At 39.0% G+C, this 18,750-nt stretch overlaps 1 protein-coding gene across 14 annotated transcripts in view; it reads left to right on the forward strand.

The window, feature by feature from the left end:
- The window catches only part of LOC104861106 (ubiquitin-conjugating enzyme E2 W), a 377,455-nt gene that overhangs the window by 99,226 nt on the left and 259,479 nt on the right, over positions 1–18,750 (forward strand). For 6 of the 14 annotated variants that reach the window (XM_033760534.1, XM_033760522.1, XM_033760526.1 and 3 more), the window contains one exon: positions 6,613–6,678. The exons of 2 other annotated variants lie outside the window; for them this stretch is intronic. In XM_033760534.1, coding sequence (XP_033616425.1) covers positions 6,613–6,644 — 32 coding nt within the window. In that variant the 3' untranslated portion in view covers positions 6,645–6,678. 6 more of the 14 variants (XM_033760536.1, XM_033760529.1, XM_010622424.2 and 3 more) reach the window with 6 other exon arrangements.

Consider the following 18,750-nt stretch of genomic DNA (forward strand, 5'->3'; position numbering starts at 1 on the left):
GATGGTGGCTCTCTGTATAATGGGCAAGTGGCGAAGACTAACGCGCCGACTTGGGGATGGTAGGTGGGGCCGAGGGGACAAAATACATCCTATGACAGGCAAGTTATGCCGAGGCTCTTAGGAGCTACTGTGGTGATGGCTCGGCCTAAAGGGGTAGTTGGCAGTGGTGACCTTGCTCGGGCGAAGGGAATTGAGCGACAGATAAAGCTTGGTTACGAAGCCACAGCGTGAGGAGGACACTCCAGTCTTTCCTGGGGTGACGGGGACGGTGATGGTGGGGGGTGTTCTGCAGAGGCAGTTGAGGCGAATGTAAAGCTGGGATTCAGGGGGGTGGATAATGGGCATGGGCTCTGAAAGACCCTGAGATTATGGAGGATTTTGCATTAAGAATTTTCTTTCAAAGTGGTCCATATTTGTTGTGATGTTATGCCGCCCCCCAAGATTTAGAGGGGCCACCCAATTAGGGCAGAACCAGGAATTTACTAGAGTTCAGAGGTGGGCGAATCCTGCAGGAAGGGTAAAGATGATCCTTTAAATGGTATTTCACTGCTAAAAATCTTTATTATTTAATGCTTAAGTTAGTAATTTTGGTGAACTTTTGCTGAGCATCACTTGGCTTCTGATGTATCCTTATGTTTTAGAAAAGCGTGGTGTATACTTGAAATCAAAATTGTGAAGCAGGATAATAGTAACATTGTAGGAGAAAAGATTGCAGCATTGGTTCAGCAGGGTATTTCTTTCCCATTTTTGGTTTCTTTAAACGGTTCAAATGTACTGTTGTGAAGACCTGGGTTTACTCTGCTTCTCCATTATTTTGTAATATGGCTAGTTTTTCATTGTTCACTTTGGCTCTTTTGTAGTTGTTGTTGAAACCAAGACCTTCTCCTGAACGACAACCGTAGCTTTTTAAAACATTCTTTTCTTTTTCTTTATTTTTTTAAGATTTGATACCAGATCTGGCAAGTTGCTAAACTGCCCAGGCTGAACTGAAATTTGTAGTCTCCCTGCCTCAGCCTGGCGTGGTGAGATTACAGGCATAGGACACTTTATCTGACTCACTTTGTCTATATCTTGTTGCAAACCAGAGATATCACGTATCACTTGAATTGTAGATTTACTTCATTTTGCAGGAGGCCTGTATAAAATTTGTGAAGCAGTAATGCCAAACTGGCAGTGGGGGGATGGTGTGTGCTTCCCCCCATGGTTTCAGCTCTAGTTACCATTGCCACATTTCATTACACGGCAGTGTAGTATGAAATCTGCTTCTGCTTGATGATTAGTTGGTAGGGTATAGTGCATACTTCCTCACAAGTCATTCCATTTTTTTTTTCAATTTTGTAATTTCAGAAATGTTGCTTCGTAATCCAAGTATGTAATGTTCATTTGAAATAACATTCCACATAATTTAAAGTTTTTGATTTCAGTACTGGAGATTGAACCCAGGGCCTTTGCATTGAGACGCCCTTTTAAAATTAGGAGATAGAGTCTCTGTAGTTGCTCAGGCTGGAATCAAACTCCTGACCTTAGTGGGAGTACAAACTCCCATTGTATTGGGATTGCAGCCGTGGGTCACAGCATCCAGCTGTAATTTTTAAATTTTAACTTTTTAAAATTTGGGAATAATTTAACTATCCAGAAAATTTCAAGAATAAGAACAATGCGAAGAACATCCTTGCACCATCAATTTACCTATGTATTATTTTCTGTTTTTTCCATTTACTTCAGTCACACAGAAAATATTGGTTACCCAGACCCTGTAAGGGTAAAGTATATATGTTGTGATCCTTTACTCCTAAATACTTAAGCCTTAACACAGAACTAACAATTTAACATTTTATCATACTTGTCTTGCCCGGAATGAAATTCTGCAAAGAGTGGCTTCATCATCTTTTCAACAAAGAATAGAAGAAGATAGTGATTAATCTTTAAACACAGAAAGTGAGGCTGAGAGATATTTTTGCTTAGGTTCTAGAATATGTAGTTGGTCAAAATGTTTTCTTTGTATCCAACCTTTTAACTTCTGTTATTTCCTTTTCTTTTATATTCTTTTTGAGTACCAGGTGTTGAGAGGAGAAAATCTAGATATGACAAAGTTGAATTGCTTGTTTATACTGGACTGCACAGAGATGGGTATGCAGTCTGCAAGTGTGATTAATCTTATATAGATATATTTGCGCTCTCCTAGGTACTCAAGATATTTGATGGATATTTAGTTTCATAATAATTGCAACACATTTATGCATGTGTCATTGTTTGATTTTTTAATAACTCCCCACAGTTCTGTATAGCTGCCTTGCCATCAAACTGTCCTAGAAGTCAAACCCTTGATTTTGGTACGGGAGACTTTAAATCGATCTGAACTGTGTTTAATCCTAGCAGTGTAACTATGGGCAAATAGCCCAACCTCTAGGAAAATGAGGATAAGATTTATCGCCTAAAAGATTGAGGATTAAATGAGTTCATGTAAACATGGCAAAAAGTCACTGGGTATATAAAATTGGTGTCTGCTAAATCTTAGTTCCGTTTTTCTCTTGGCTGATGGGTTGTGGAGTTTTTCAGTGGAGTAGCTTGTAGAGTATCACTTCTATATGCAGTATTTAGAATTTGTCATAGGCTCTTAGATGATACTGAAGTTTATAATTTTATTTTCCTTATTTTAAAGCCTTTTTTGGATACCAATTTTAAAAATTAAAATGAAAAACCTTTTTAATAAACTTAATGGATTTTTTTTTTAAGAGTACAGTGTTTTAAACCGTTATTTAGTTTGGTGATAGTTTGTAGTCTAAGGATGAGAATAGTTAGTAAATGCTTTCATTTTTCATATTGTCAAATGTGTGCTCATAAAAAGTTTATAGATATTTTTTTTTGGTACTGGGGATTGAACTTGGGGCCTTGCACTTGCAAGGCAGGCAGCGGTACCACTGAGCTAAATCCCCAGCCCTCAGCCCTAGATATTTTAAGTTACAGTGTTATTCTATAAAGCAGTTTTTATTGAGGATTATATAGATTTAATTTTGTACAGATTTTAATTTTTCAGATGGACACAATGCAATTCATTTAAAGGAGTGTGTTGTTTCAGCAGATAGAGATTGGGTCTTTAATTCTTCATGAGCAGTTTGTGTTCCCCAGTTTGTAATGCTCTCTGCATCCACTGCTCCACCTGTTTTTTTTTTTTTTAATGTTTGTTTGTTTGGTAGCTTGGAGTCTGGAACTGTATGTTCTAAAGTGCCTGACTGGATATCACTGTAGGACATTTTTGAAGCATGTGAGTAGGTTTCTCCAAAAGTACTTAGTTGTAATTGGATTAAATTGTAGCTGGATTTTGTGTGTGTGTGTGTGTGTGTGTGAGACAGGGTCTTACTGTGTAGGGCAGGCTGGCCTTGAACTCACTATATAGTATAGTACATACTGGCCTCAAAACTTGTAGTGATCCTCCTGCCTCAGTTGGTATTATGGGTGTGTGCCACAACACCTGACTCTGGAAACTTTGACAGTGGGGAGAGGTGGATATTATGAAACAACAGGTAGTATAAAACTGCTCTACATCGTATTGATGTGTCTTGATACTTCATTAAGTTGTTTAAAATATAGGACAGTGAACTGAGTATATTTTTAAAGAAGAAATGAAGTCTTAAGACACATGCCACTGGGCCAGGGATTTAGCTCAGTGGTTCTGCCACCTGCCTCACAAGGGCAAGGTCCTGAGTTTGATCCCCAGTATCCCCCCAAAGACATGTGCCACTGTAGTAGGCATATTGAATAGTCCATGATACAGTTTTGAATTATAATTTTTTCCCCCAGTACTGGGGATTGAATCCAGGACCTTTGCATGGAGCTACATCCCTAGCTCTTTTTTTTCTTTTTCTTTCTTTTTTTTTTGAGACATGGTCTCACCATGTAGTTGAGACTGACTTGGAACTCACTATGTAACCCAGGCTGGTCTCAAACTCACATTGATCTTCCTACCTCAGTCTCTCAAATACTAGGATTACAGGCATGCGCTACCATGCCCAGCTTGCTCTATTATTTCTTAAGACAGAGTCTCACTAAGTTGTATAGGCTTGGTTTGAACTTGTGATCATCTTCTTTCAGCCTCCAAGAGTGCTGAGATTACAGGCATGCACCACCATTCCTGGCTACGATGATAGTCAATTTTAAGTGAATAGATATTTTTGGTTTTGTTATTTCATAAAATACCTTTTGTATATTAGAAGATTAGAACTTGAAAAAATGTCTCTCAATATCTTACTGTGCCTACTTCTTGTAGTCAGTCACCTATATTACCAAACTCTAATTCTAATGAAATACATATTTGATGTTTAGAGGTTTATATTAAACAAAAGGGCAGTGAGTTTCTCAGAGTTGGTGTGTGCTTAATAAATAATGCTAAATTTAGAAAAATAAAGGACACTAAACTAAGATGTTTTTAGTGGTAAATGTGCAATTTACCTTCCAAATGAATTGTTTTCAATTAAAGAAAGAGAAAATTGGTTTAGTTGGTGTTTTTAGGTATAGCATATTTTAGCACCAGTTAATGAATGTACACTTTTTAATGATTTCTACTTCTAAATTAAATATAAACGTTAGTTTTATAATTTAACACATTCAGATTCTAATTTGTTTGCTCATGTTGAACACGGAATTTATTGCAGGTTAATTAATACTTAAAGTACCATGAGAGTATTGAATTTTAGAGTTGTTATTTATTTCATAACAGATGGCCTCAGAATTTAAGGACTTATAACAACATCTTATAGTTTCTGTGGCTTAGTAATTAGGATACACTTAGCTCTTTATGTCTTGGGGTCACTTAGACGACAGTGAAACTTTGGTTGGGGCCACAGTTACATCCAAAAGGTTGACTGGTAGAAGACTTATCTCCAAACTTATTCTTGTGGTTCTTGGCAGGATTTTGTTCCTTGGGGCTATTGGACAGGAGACTTCACTTTTTGCTGGCTCTTGGCCAGAGACTTCTCACAGTTCTTTGCATTATATGGACCTCTCTTTCCAAAAGGGCAGATCAAAATATGGCATCTCTCTTCTTTCAGAGCACACAAGAGGCTGAAAGAAGGTGAAATCTAAGACTTGTCATAGCCTAGTTTTGGAAGTATTCTCTCATTATTTCTTTGTGTTCTGTTAAAGATTGTTTACTACTAGTACTTTCATTCACTGTTTGTTTGTTTTGGTGCTATGCTGGAGATTGAACTCAGAGCCTTTTTACTGAACTAAATCTCCAGCCCCACTTCCTTTTTAGTTTTGAGACAGGGTCTCACTGAGTTAGTTGCTCAGTTGCCCAGGCTGGGCTCAAATTTGGTAATCCTCCTCCCTCAGCCTCCTAGAGTGCCGGGATTACAGGCATCCGCCACTGCGCCTGAATTTTTGAAAAACAGAAAGAAAAAGAAAGCAAAGATAACACAAATTAATTTGACCAGGGCTTAGAAGGTAGTTTCCTGAAGAATTTACACTAAACTCAGGTTTACCAGTACCCAGGCCTTTTGCTCTTCTACAGCATCCATTGCCTTAGAAAAGCAATAAAAATTAATACAGGTGCTGAGGACACTAATGTAAGAAGTATTAAAGGTTTTCAAAATCTTTCTGAATTGACTGTCACTATGAGAAAATGGTAGCCAAATACATGTGTGTCTCTATGCGTATATCTATAGAACCTTTGCTTCTGAGAGAAAGTTCAATATTAAGATTTTGCAGTATCAAAATTTCTACCCAGGTGGTTGGATTTTAGCCCTTTTGCTGTGTTGTTGGGTTGGTAGGTAACTTTTTAAGGGGAAGTGCTTGTAGGTAATTCATATTTTATATAAACCTCTCCCATTTTAAGAGCTTATAATTTGTTTGCATGTGAATTTGGGGTTTGCTTCCCTTTGGCATCCATTTCTAAATTAAGTATAGAAGAAATTTACCACATGAAAAGGAGTGCAACCAAAGGGAGGATTTCGGGTGTAGAAGGAAGCAAACCCAGTTATAGCAATTGGATTGTATCATGATCATGACTATTTTCTTTTTTTAAGAAAATTTTGTGTGAAATTTTAACATGCATAGTATTTTTATACTGATAATAGGAAAAAACAAACAAAAAGAAAATAAAAAGAACATATCTAGCAAGGTAATCAGACTGTGCTTTTCCATAATACCATGATTCCATCTTCTTTAGAATTAGTGTATCATAAATTGATAGGAACAGAGCAGTTTAAAAATTGGCTAGAACAAGGAAATACATTAAATATTATTCTGAGACTTTTAGATTTGTTAACAGCTTCCCTTTTTCTGGGATTTTTTTAGAGCTCTAGCACTGGAAGGGACTTTGTTCAGCCATCTAGAGCTACACTGTCCAATAGCCACATATATTTATTTAAATTTTGTCAGCATTCAAGAAAATGAAATATTTTTCTTGATCGCATTTCACGTGCTTAGCACATGTAGCTGGCTAGTGTGTGCTGGTTTGGACAGCGTATGTATACAACATTTTCATCATAGAAAGTTATATGACTGGATCAACTCCATTGTATATTTGACTTTGATCATGGGTGTGTATTTAAAATGCTAGTCATTGGGGTTACCACCTAAGTTGAATTTTATTTCTTCATTTTCATTTTCCAGTTTTTGGAGCTGTGAGGGATACAGAAGTTTGATCAATATTGTCTTAACATGCTTCAAATAAATCAGGTGAGTTTGCATTAAGGCATGTCCTACTTACAGAAATTGTGGAACATTGTAACTCAGCTCTTCTATACCTGTAACCTGGTCACTGCTTAGTAGACTGGTTACATACTATGTAATCTTCATTGGAGACTGTGCAGGGCCAGTTGTTTAAGGAAATAGTTGTAGTCCTGAGGTTGATAATTTCTGAATATATAGAGTAAAAAATCTTTCTGTTCTTCTTGATGTCTTATCCTTCCAATCTTGGTGTGTTCAGAATGCTTATGAAGTAGTTTCAGTAGCAGACAGTTCTTCAGACTCAAAGCATTTCTATCTAATTAAGTACATAGTTGTAACAACGTGTTAAAATAAGATTCTTTTTCTAGGGCACTGAAAAGGCTAGAAGGAAGTGCTCTGCTAATGAACTACTGCATAATGTATAATACCTTAGACTCACTGGGAGAAGTATTTTTCTTAGGTCTTGGCATTTCTTCAAGAACATTATACATTTTACATCTTCTGAACAAATAGAACATTGAGTTGTAAGTATAATGTTACATAATATTTTATTTCTTTTGTTTGCAAGGACGGGCAAAGGGTGTAATTAAATTTTTCTGTGGTTTGAGAAAATAATCCTGACCCTTTTCTACCCATACAGTCTCACTCATCTTAACTAAGAACTCTTTGGTTCCTGTATGTTGAATAGCATCTCTAAGCCAAAGACTTTTAAGTTTATACCTTGTCTAGGCCTCTTCTGGGCTCTAGACTTCCAGTTTTAGTATATATGCTGCTGAATTGAGCACTGAGTTCCAGACTCTTGCTCCAACTGTCAACTTGATCTCTTAACTTGTAAGTCTACACATCTCAGACTTGATGTGTGCCTCAGAAATAACCTAAATGCTTTGATTATGCTGGCCTCTTTCACTTCCTAGATTGAATAAGATCATGTTGTTGACTTCAGGGACTTTGCACAGACCACCTCTGCCTGGAGTTTCCACCTCCACCCCTGAATTTAAGGTTACTTGACTCCAGACCTAGTAAAAGCTCTCCTAGTATCTTGCCCTGTTAATTAGTGGCATGATAACTTTTAGTTATACTAACATATATATGTATGTATACACATATAATGAAACACACACACACATATATTAATTATATGCATGTGTGTGGTCCTGAGGATTGAACCCAGGGGTGCTGTATCTCCAACCTTTAAAACATTTTTTAAAATAATTTTGAAATGGGTTGGGCATGGCACATGCCTGTAATCCCAGCACTCAAGAGGCTGGGAGAATCACTGCAAGTTTGAGCCCAGGCTGATATACATAGTGAATTCAAGGCCAGTGTACACTGAAAAATGAGACCCTGTTGCAAAAACAAAAACATTTTGTGAGACAGGATTTTGATTTACCTAGGGTAGCCTGGAACTTAGCCTTTTGCCTCAGCATCCTGAGAAGCAGGATTACAGGTGTGCATTACCATGTCTGGCCATAGTGTTTTTCTTGTCATTATTTCCTAAAAAGAACAATGTAAGGACATAGAATTTACAATACATAGCATTTATGTTATGTTAGGTATTATAAGTCATACAGAAATGAAAGTATATAGGAGGATTGCATAGATGATGATTATTTTTGGTACCAGGGGTCAAACTCGGGACCTTGCGCTTGCAAGGCAGGTTCTGGAACCACCGAATTAAATCCCCGGCCCTGAGCTAAATTGTTGGCCCTCATAGATTATTGTAAATGCTATAACACTTTGTATAATCTTGAGCATCCATAGATATTTGGTATCTGAGGAACATCTTGGAAACAACCTCCTGCTGATATGAAGGGACAGCTGTGTTTAACGTCTCTTTCCCTTGCTAGAGGGTATGTTCCATGAAGACAGTAATTTTGCTGACTCTTACAGTCTTAGGTCCTAGAATAATGTAAGCGCAGTGACACCATGGTTCACAAACATAATTTGTTCTGTGACTTTGGAAAAGATGGCCACATTTGTGTTTGTGTGAGAAAGATGGCTGTGGTCATGTTTGTCACCGAATGCAGAGTTTGCAAACGAAAACAAAATATTGCAAAACGCTTCTGTTTGCAAACTAAATTGTTTGCAAACAAAAGCATTCATGAACTGAGGTACCACTGTAATTTTTATATATTTGCTGTATGAATAGATGAATAGTGCTAGGGTTATCAATAAGGCAGTTTCCCATTTTTTCAACAGTAACCACATAATAGTGTTGTCATTTGTGGTACTTTATGATGCTCATGTTATACAGATGTCATTAACATAAATCTCCCTCATGAAAGTTTGTTTTTTCTCCTATACTAGAAAATTTTTCTGTGCAGCAAAATTATTTTCATCAAACACATTTGTTTCTAATAGAGGCCTAAAGGAATCTTAGCATGTATTATTCTAAGTGCTTCCAGTACCCTTACAGTCTCTAGCAGATCCCATTGGAAGCATCAATGGCACTTTATGAAACTTACCTTCTAAACTGTTGTAGGTGTGAATGGATCCTGGAATTATATGGGTACAATTAGCATAATTTGTTTTATATTTTTATATAGACTGGTAGAAATGACCATTTTGTGGTAGCCAACTTCATTGAAAATTTTAAGGTACAGATTAGTACTAATAAGGATTAAGTTGCTCCATTCTAGGTCTTATTGAATCATGTGAATATTGCTCACAATTCCTAGGCAACATTCTTCAGGGCCACAAGCGATTTCCTTGGCTTGGACTAGAAATTATACAGAGTGTCTGATGATAAGTGTGTTTGACTTTTAAAAGATATACACTACTAGAATCAACTAAGGGCCTTTTCTTCTTGTCAGCCTAGTTTTGTCCCTCAAATGTTGAAGTCTTAGGGGGAAAGTTAATGTAATTGGCTATATAGAAGCTGTTATAAAGACTTTCTCTTTAGCCAAACCTAAATTTGAATTCTTCATCTTCTTAGTGATTTTTGTCTTTTTTTACTTTCATGGTGTCTGCTTTTTCATGAGAATGAAGATTGACAGATAATAGTGAAAAGGGATGAAAGGGGATTTAAACTGATCTTCAACTTGAAACAGTTGAGACTTGTGCTGTGTAATTTTCAACACTGTCTCTAGGGTTCTAAATTTTTATTTGGGAGGTCTTATTTTCTTATAATGTCTGAATAATGCATACTTGTCTTAACAGATTGTTACGTATTCCTAAAAACTAATTAAAAAGTAGGCCAGTCCAAGATACTGATAACTGGACTATACTAATTTAATTGATATTTTACTTGATACTAATTTTGCTTGACATTGTTATTTTGGAATATGGGAGTGCTTTCTGTTTTGTTGTGATAAAGGCACTCTATTACTTTAAATTGTGATCCTCAGTTTTATTTTTGTTCTTTTAAAGAATGTGTGTTGTTATCCATTACAACTCATGCTTACTATAGAGAAATTGGGAGGTCTAGATAAGCAAAAAGAAAAAAAATGACAAAAGTTCCACTGTTCTTTCACAGAGATAATCACTGCTAAAGTTTTAAGGTATATAGTTCTAGATTTTTTTTTTTTTTTTTTTTGGTACTGGGGATTGAACTCTGGACCTTGCGCTTGTGGGGTAGGCGGTGGTACCACTGAGCTAAATCCTCAGCCCCAGATTTTTTTTTCTATGCAGGTATGTTTTTATATGAGTATTACTCTTAAAAACTGATTACATGTCACATGTAGTGATTTAATAATGTTTTGGATAATAAAATTTAATCAAACCTTTATGGTTGGAGAGATTATTATTGTAGTTAGTGCCACAATTTTTAATATATACATCAGTTTTTACAATTTTTTTCTTTTTTGGTACCAGGGATCCAACTTGGGACCTTGGCTTGTGAATCAGATGGTGGAACCACTGAGCTAAATCCCTGGCCGGTTTTTCCAATTTTTAAACTAATTACTACATATGAAATACTGGTCGAAGAGCTACATGAATTGAAGATACTTGATGCATAAATACCCAAAATATGAAGTTATATCCATTAGTAGTATGTGGGGATGCCCGTTTCCTTACTTCTCATACAAATTTTCAACCTTTGTCAATTTGTCTGACAAAAAAGTGGTATTTTAGATTATAGTCTCATGTTTTGCTATATATGTGTGTTTTCTCTTCTGTGAATTTTTTATATGTGTCCAAGGTTATCTTTCCTTTTTTTATTTGGTACTGGGGATCGAACTCTGGACCTTGTGCTTGTGAGGCAGGGGGCGGAACCACTGAGCTAAATCCCCAGCTTTCCCCTTTTTTTTAATTAATTTGAAAATGACATTATTTGGATTATATATACACCCTTTGAGAATTTTCTGAGCTAGTATTTATAAGCATTACTTTCAAAATCCATTATTTGACAAATTATGAATGGGAATCTACTGTTTTTCAGAGTGTCATAATAGGTAGGGGCTTGGTATATTTTGGGTCTTTTATTCTGTTAATTCATTATAAGTCCCTAGCAAAGAAAAACCATTTTATTTATTTATTAAAAATTTTTTATTGGTACATTTTAAATATACATTACTGTTACATTCATCATCAGGATCTTGTACCTACCTTTACATGACATATCTTGGTTTTTATTTTTTCCCCATTTCCCCTGGCCTCCCTTCCCTATTTACAAAGACTTTCTTTCCATTTTTTTCCATTTCTCTTATTTTTTTCTCTTCCCTTTTACCTTTCCCCTACCCCTCCCGTTTGCCCAATACTTCTTCCTATTACAAAATATCAATTATACATTTTGACTTATTTACACTTTGTTTTTCACACCAGAGAAATTATAAGGTATTTACACGTATGTCCTATTAATTTCACTTGTGTATGTCCTCAGTGTGCATCCACTTAGCCATAAATGTCTCTAGTTTCTTGCTCTTTATGGCTTAGTACTCAGGAAACTCATTTTAACTTAATATTGCAACAAATATAAATTAAGGTACCTGAGATGTAAAATAATATTTAAAGAGAGTGGCTGAAATAGGGCCAGTTTTTTGGCATTGGCTACTGAGGCCAGTTTGACAGGTCATTGTGTCCTGAGGATCTGGAGAAGTCTACATTAGACAGTTGTAACATTGGGAGAGCCTAGCATTAGAGGTCCAAGTCTCCCAGTTGACTGCAGTTGTATTGTGTTGTGTAGTGTTATGGTTAAGATGAAGAACGACCCTCCCAACCTCTCAGGAGCTCATAAGTGGGACTTTGGGAATGTGAATGGAGTACACATGGGGCACTGTAGCTGACTTACTGTCAGGAGGGGGCCTGGTTAAGAGGTGGGTCACTAGAGGCTAAGCTGGAAGTGTGTATGTAGATCTCCTTCCAGCTCCCCACTTCTCTGTCTGCTTCCTGGCTCCCATGATGTGAACAGACAGCTTTCCTCTGCCCAGGTGCTTCTGCTGTGCTGTTTCTTCTTTCAACTGACCAACCTTGGATTGAAAATGTGACCCAAAATAAACCTCTTCTTCTTTAAGTTGTGGGTGTTGGGTATTGTGTCCTAGGTATGAGGAAAGTGACTAAGACAACAGTGTAAAGCCAAGATACAGTTATTAAGAAACTGGCTGGGTGCGGTGGCGCACGTCTGTAATCCCAGCACTGGGGAGGTTGAGACAGGAGGATTGCTGTGAGTTCGAGACCAGCCTGGGCTAAATAATGAGTTCCAGGTCAGTCTCAACTACGTAGTGAGACCCTGTCTCAAAAAACAAAAACAAAAACAACAAATAAAAGAAATAAAAGACTTAGAATTTAAAGAATAATGATGTGTCTGACAGGTTTGTTTTGAGGAATAATTGAATTAGGGAAGGCAAAGTATTTCGCACTGGTCCTGATATTACCCAGTTAAATGTGTCATTAATCTTGTTTTTCTATGACTGCCTGGCTCTGGAGATGGGGCGAAAGGAGGCCAGAGGGCTAAAAACTTTGGTACTTCATTGAGCATCTAGAGGCATGAGCCATTTGGCTTCAAGTGCACTCTTTTTTTCTTGGCACAGGCAATAGGAACTTTTTCTTAATTTATTTTCTTCTAAGTCTTGGCTGTGAAGTAGAATCTGCCCCTTTTCTCTCTCTCTCTTTTTTCTTTTTTTGCCCCTTTTCTCTTAACATTTATGGTTGATGGTTAAGAAAAATAGTAAACATGTAGAGGTTAAAATGTATACAGAGTACTTTTACTTGTTTACATGCACATTATTCTGGAGTTGGTCTGCGATCAAGAGAACATGGCACAAGTGGCGGATTATTTTTGAGGACAGGATATTCATAACATTGTGGCACCAGCCCCTCCCCGCATGATTTGTGAGAGTTAGCTGCCACTGTGTAGGTGAGTCTTCTTAGGGGAGCACAGGTTCCTGACCTAGTCAAGCTTCCAGGCCTAAACTACTGCCCCACTGATTTCTTGGCTCACCCTCATGAGAAATTCTGAGCCAGAACAAGGAGCTTTAGCTGCTCCCTAATTGCTGACCCTCATAAATTAAAAAAAAAAATGCTTGTTTTTAAAGTCAACTGTGTTGGGAGTAATTTGTTATGCAGCAAGAATTTACCCTCACAGCTGGGCGAGGTGGCACATGCCTGTAATCCCAGCACTTGGGAGGCTGAGGCAGGAGGATCGTAGTGAGTTCCAGGTCAATTTCAACTACATAGTGAGACCCTGTCTCAAAAAAAAACAAAAAACCCCAAAACAAACAAACAAAAAAAAGAATTTACCCTCACTCTTAAGCAAGGTTAGAACATATACAATATGTGAACAGTGGTTTTTAGACATTAGATGTCAGGCAACCGTGATTCATGGGAAATGGAAACTAAGGAGGTACAGCACTTCATCTGTACTACTTTATAGGAAAGACTAAGCAGTGGTGGTGAACCTTTGGAAAAGTGCAACAGCAGGCTGTTTGTTGTCATTGTACGCTTGAAAGATTCACCATCAGTGGCCTAAGGGCAGTTTCTTTAGCTTCAGTACCAGGAGAAGGAACCATAACCAAGCCCAGCAGTCTTGTTGAGACAAAGAGACAAAGATAAGAATTTGGGAAAGCCATGTTGAGATTAGCATTGGGGGGGTGCTATTACCTGTGGAAAAAGCTGTGGGGTGGGACCCTGGGTGGGGTAGCACACCATAGTATGCTCAAGTGTCTTTGTTTCCTGGATTTCTGCAGAGGGTTCTCCTTGAGTCTTCAAATTCTAATTTGTAGAGCTTCATAGAACTTTTCTGAATCCCCTAATTCAAGACATTATAAAAATGTGGGGTGTTAGAAAAAAATCACCAGAGGGCTGGGCGTGGTGGTGCTCATCTATAATCACAGTACTGAGGTAGTTGAGGCAGTACTGAGGCAGGTGTATTTCTGTGAATTTTAGGCCAGCCTGGGCTACACAGTGAGACTTAGTCTCAGAAAACAAAACAAAAAAGTCAGGAAGGAGCTCCCACTGATTCTAAGTAAGTTAACAGTGCACCAGAATACTGTGTACATAGTGGAGGAATACAACATAATCAGAACCCAACAATGTAGAATTTAGTTATTGTCATCCAGGAAAAAATTGGGCTGACTGCAGTGGTACATACCTTTAATCCTAGCTATTCAGGGTGGCTGAGACAAGAGGATCATTCAAGGCCAGTCTGGGATACTTAGTGAGATCCTGTTTCAAAAAATAAGAAGGGGGTTGGGGATTTACCTCAGTGTTTCTGGCGGCTGCTCCACAAGCTCAAGGACTAGGGTTCATTCCCCAGTACTGAAAAAAAAAAAAAAGAAGGGTTAGGTGAAAGGGGGGTTCGCGTGCCCTTTTGGATGCCCCTTCCCAATTAGGCCACTCACGCACCAAGAGGTCTGGCAGGAGATCTTTATTGTAGGGAGGCGAGCAGGAGGCAGGAAGGCAGAGAGAGAGGGAGAGAGAGAGAGAGAGAGGAGGAAGAAGAAACAGAAGGAGAGAGAAGAATAAAGAAAGGAAGGTCCTTTTATCCGTTTTGGGGTGGGCTATTGCTTATTTATGAGGAGTGAGCTACTTTTAACCTATCACAGGCCAGATTGCTTTTATGGGCCAAGTCCTGCAGACACAGGTTTCAACTTTCCTGGACCACTGTGGCCTTGCGGGGGAGGGTAACCAGAGATAAGGGCATGAGGTCATTTTAGGAGCCAAGATGTACCAGGAGAATGCAGCCTGTGAGGCGGTGTCACAGCATACTTTAACATGATCAATTCCCTAACATTCCCCACTCTTTGATTTTGGATGACGATTGGCAGCCATCATATCCATGGGCAGACGGAAAAGGGGTGGAGTCTCTGTCTTCTATAACTACTTCCTGCGGAATTGGGGCAATGAATCAACCTAGGGGGCAGGCATGGAGGTTGGCCGGCTGAGTTGTCCTTTATGAACATGGAATTGTTGACAGCAGCAGCATTATCATTGGAATTGTTGGTAGGGCTTCCTGAGAAAAGTCCAAGCACACAAATCAGTTAATGAGGGAGGGGAGAGTAGAAGATAATTTGTATGAGGCTGTGGACTGGTTGGAGGGTTATTAAGAACAAGTATAAAGGTAAAGATTGTGACTTCAGACAGGGTGAAATCTGATAACGTTTTTTGGAGCTGTGTATTAGTGATCCAGTCAGCTATGTAGGTAATAGGAGGAGGGTGGGGAGTAAACCAGAAAATATCAGTCCAAAGATTATTTAGAAAATGTTTAAATTGAGCACTATGGTTAGTTGGTTGGCTGTCATGTAATACGGTGGTCTCACTGGGGTCTCTGGCCTGAAGTATCAGCTGGTGAGCCGTCTGTCGGGAGACTTGAGTGGAGAGGTGACTGACCTGGGATTGAATAAGATGGAGAACACAGGGGGCAACTGTATAGGTAGATATGGAAAGGGCAGCAGAAATCAGCTGTGGGCCAGTCTGAAGAGAGGCAGGAATTTGATGATTTGGTCAAAGAACTGGCATAAGGTGGCCTGGAACGTGATTTTAGGAGATCATACCTGGGTCTGAAGGAGGGCTGAGTTAGGCTGGGAGAGAGTCAAGGTACACACCAGGGGCCTATCGGCTTGGGTAAGGTTTAGGAGAGAAAACAGGAGCAGGAGAGGAACCATTATTGTTTCCAGCAATTAAGAATGACAAAGAATGAGATTATGAGGTAATAGGTCAATGAGAGTAAACACCTGGAAGTAAAATTACAATTGGGGGGAGATACTGTGGCCAATCCTATCCCAAGGATAAGTCCCAGAAGTACTAATATAAGAAGACTTAGGATATCAATGGCTGTTGTAGTGTGAAATGGGTCACAATACCCTGTGAGAGGATGAGAGGGTAAACAGTTAGTTTGGCTTATCTGACTCAGGACTGGATGATGGTGAAGGATCCTGGGCAATACTTAAATTTAGAGCAGGGCTTTGAGTGCATTGTCTCCTGGAGTCAAAGTCTATGAAGTTTTCTGGATAGACCTGTTTTACTTTAGAGTGGTGGTAGCTGAACTTTAGTTAACTTGACAGCTGTGAGAGTAACCATAAGTGTCGTATATATGGCCCTTTTCATATATAAAGTCTCTCAAGATATAGGGTGGCCTTCCAAACAAGACCTCATATGGGGAGAACCCAGTATGACTTGGGGTATCTTTTATTTAAAAGAAGGTCAAAGGGAGCCGATCAACTCATAACCCGGTGTTATTTGACAATATTTACCTTAAGGGTATAACTTATCATTTTTTAACCTTATAAGAACTCTGAGGTCAATAAACAGTATAACAGTTTAGCTAGATCTTATACAACCTGTTATAAATGCTGGCCCATTGTCATTGTCTATGGAGAGAGGCAGACCAAACCTTGGAATTTTTAATAAAGTCTTGTATTACCATGGAGCAGAAGCTTGACCAGCTCCTAGAGCAAAAGAGGCTCCACGTTATCAAAGTCCCAGGTAAGTAAAACAAAGGCTGATAATTTTTTCTTTGTCTAGAGTTGTCTTGTGGGCAAAGTCTGGCTTAGCTGAGACCATGATGACTCACAAAGTTTTTTTTTTTTAAAAAAACATCTTTGGTTGTAGTTTTATCTTATAGTCCCCCATAAAATTGTTATCAAAATTTTGAATTATGTACTTAAGAACAGTTGGTTTAGTATTAGCATTCCCCATGACCATTAGATATTCTCTTGTCCAGTGAAGTAAGACAAATAAAGGGTGGGGTGTCATTCCAGAAAATGGCCTTGTTTATTTACCGGGAGGGCTCTTTAAGTGCAAGGGATCAGTTCAGGTAAATATGAAAATCTTTGTGTAAAGGGATAGAAAAGAATATATCTTTGAGGTCTAGAACAGAAAAATAAGTGGCATCAGGTCGGATGGAGGACAGGAGGGTATAAGGGTTTAGTACAATTGGGTGTATGGGAATAATAGCTGAATTAATAATTCTGAGATCCTGAACTAATCGATATGTTCTATTGGGTTTTTTTTTACTGCTAAAATGGGAGTGTTAAAGGGAAAGTTAGTATGTCTCAGAAGTCCCTTTTGTAAGAGATCATGTATTATGGGAGTTAACCCTTCTAGGCTAGAGCGAGGGAGGGGGTATTGTGTCAAACTTGGAAATTATGAGGGATTTTTAAGGAGAATTCTGACAGGGGGACATTTGGCTATTGAGGGAGAGTGAATATCCCACACTTGAGGATTAACAAGAGAGGGGCTAATCGGCCAGTTGGATTGGGAAGATGGAGATTGGAGGGCTTGGGATAATATCAGGCAGAAGGAAGCTGTCAGAGTGCTGGAAGGGTTCGGCATAGAAAAATGAATGGATGTTCCAATTTGGGATAAAATATCTCGGCCCAATAAAGGGATTGGACAGGATGGGAGAACTAGGAATGAATGAAGAAATGGAAAATTGCCAATTGTGCATGACAGTAAGGGAGTCTGGAGAGGGTGCTGTAGTTGGCCTTCTACCCCAACAATAGAAGTCTGAGAAAGGGAGGTAGGTCCCCAATATTCTCGTAATGCAGAGAAGCTGGCACCAGTATCCAATAAAAAAGAAATGGTCCTACCTGCCACAGTCAAGATTACCCTGGGCTCCTGGGTGGTGATCCTCGTTGGGCCAGATGTGCCAGGGCCTCTTCATAGTCCCTTAGTTGTCGCTAGACCTATCAGGTCTGCATGTTGGGGAGCTGTGGGGCCGACGAATTGGCGAATGACGAATGACGAATTGAATGACGGTTGGATGCCAAGGGACAGTCAATACCCCAATGTCCCCTCTGGTGACATTTGGGACAGGGCTTAGTTGGCACCCTGGGATTAGGACAGTCTTTTGTCCAGTGGCCTTCCTGATTACACCTGTAAGAGGGGCCTGGTGGTTGGGAGCCCTTTTGTAGGGTTTTTCTTCCCTGTGGCATAGGTGGATTGGTCGAGTTAAGAGCTTGTGCTAATGATTGATTTTTTTTTTTTGTAGTTTTGAGGTCATCTTGGCTGTGATAGGCCTTCAGTGCTGTAGCCAGGACCTCTGCCGGAGGGGTCAAGGGCCCTCGGTCAAGCTTTTTTAGTTTAAGTCTAATGTCGGGGTAGCTCTGAGAAAAGAGATGTATCATAATTAATCTCTGGCCATCCACAGATTCAGGGTCTAGTTTGGTATGTTGACGGAGGCTGTCAGTCAGCCTTTGTAAAAAGGCGATGGATTTTAATTTTTATCCTGTATGATTTTATTAAGCTTTTCATAATTGATAGACTTCATGGTGGCTCTGCGGAGCCCATGAAGGAGGCAATTAATGTACCTATTTTGAGCTTCAATTCCCACCTCTGTGTTGTAGTCCCATTCTGGGTCTTGATCAGGGACTGCAGCAGCATCTGCCGGGTGGTGATTGTTGGTTAAATGTTCTTGGTCTGCATGTACACAAGCCTGATCCAGCACTCTTCTATTTTCCTCGGGAGTTAAGGCATTGGTTAAAACTACAAAAGGAGGCAATTAATGTACCTATTTTGAGCTTCAATTCCCACCTCTGTGTTGTAGTCCCATTCTGGGTCTTGATCAGGGACTGCAGCAGCATCTGCCGGGTGGTGATTGTTGGTTAAATGTTCTTGGTCTGCATGTACACAAGCCTGATCCAGCACTCTTCTATTTTCCTCGGGAGTTAAGGCATTGGTTAAAACTACAAAAAGATCACATGG

Source organism: Fukomys damarensis, unplaced genomic scaffold (assembly GCF_012274545.1).
Source record: "Fukomys damarensis isolate Sample0158 unplaced genomic scaffold, DMR_v1.0_HiC HiC_scaffold_5, whole genome shotgun sequence".
Taxonomy (NCBI): domain Eukaryota; kingdom Metazoa; phylum Chordata; class Mammalia; order Rodentia; family Bathyergidae; genus Fukomys; species Fukomys damarensis.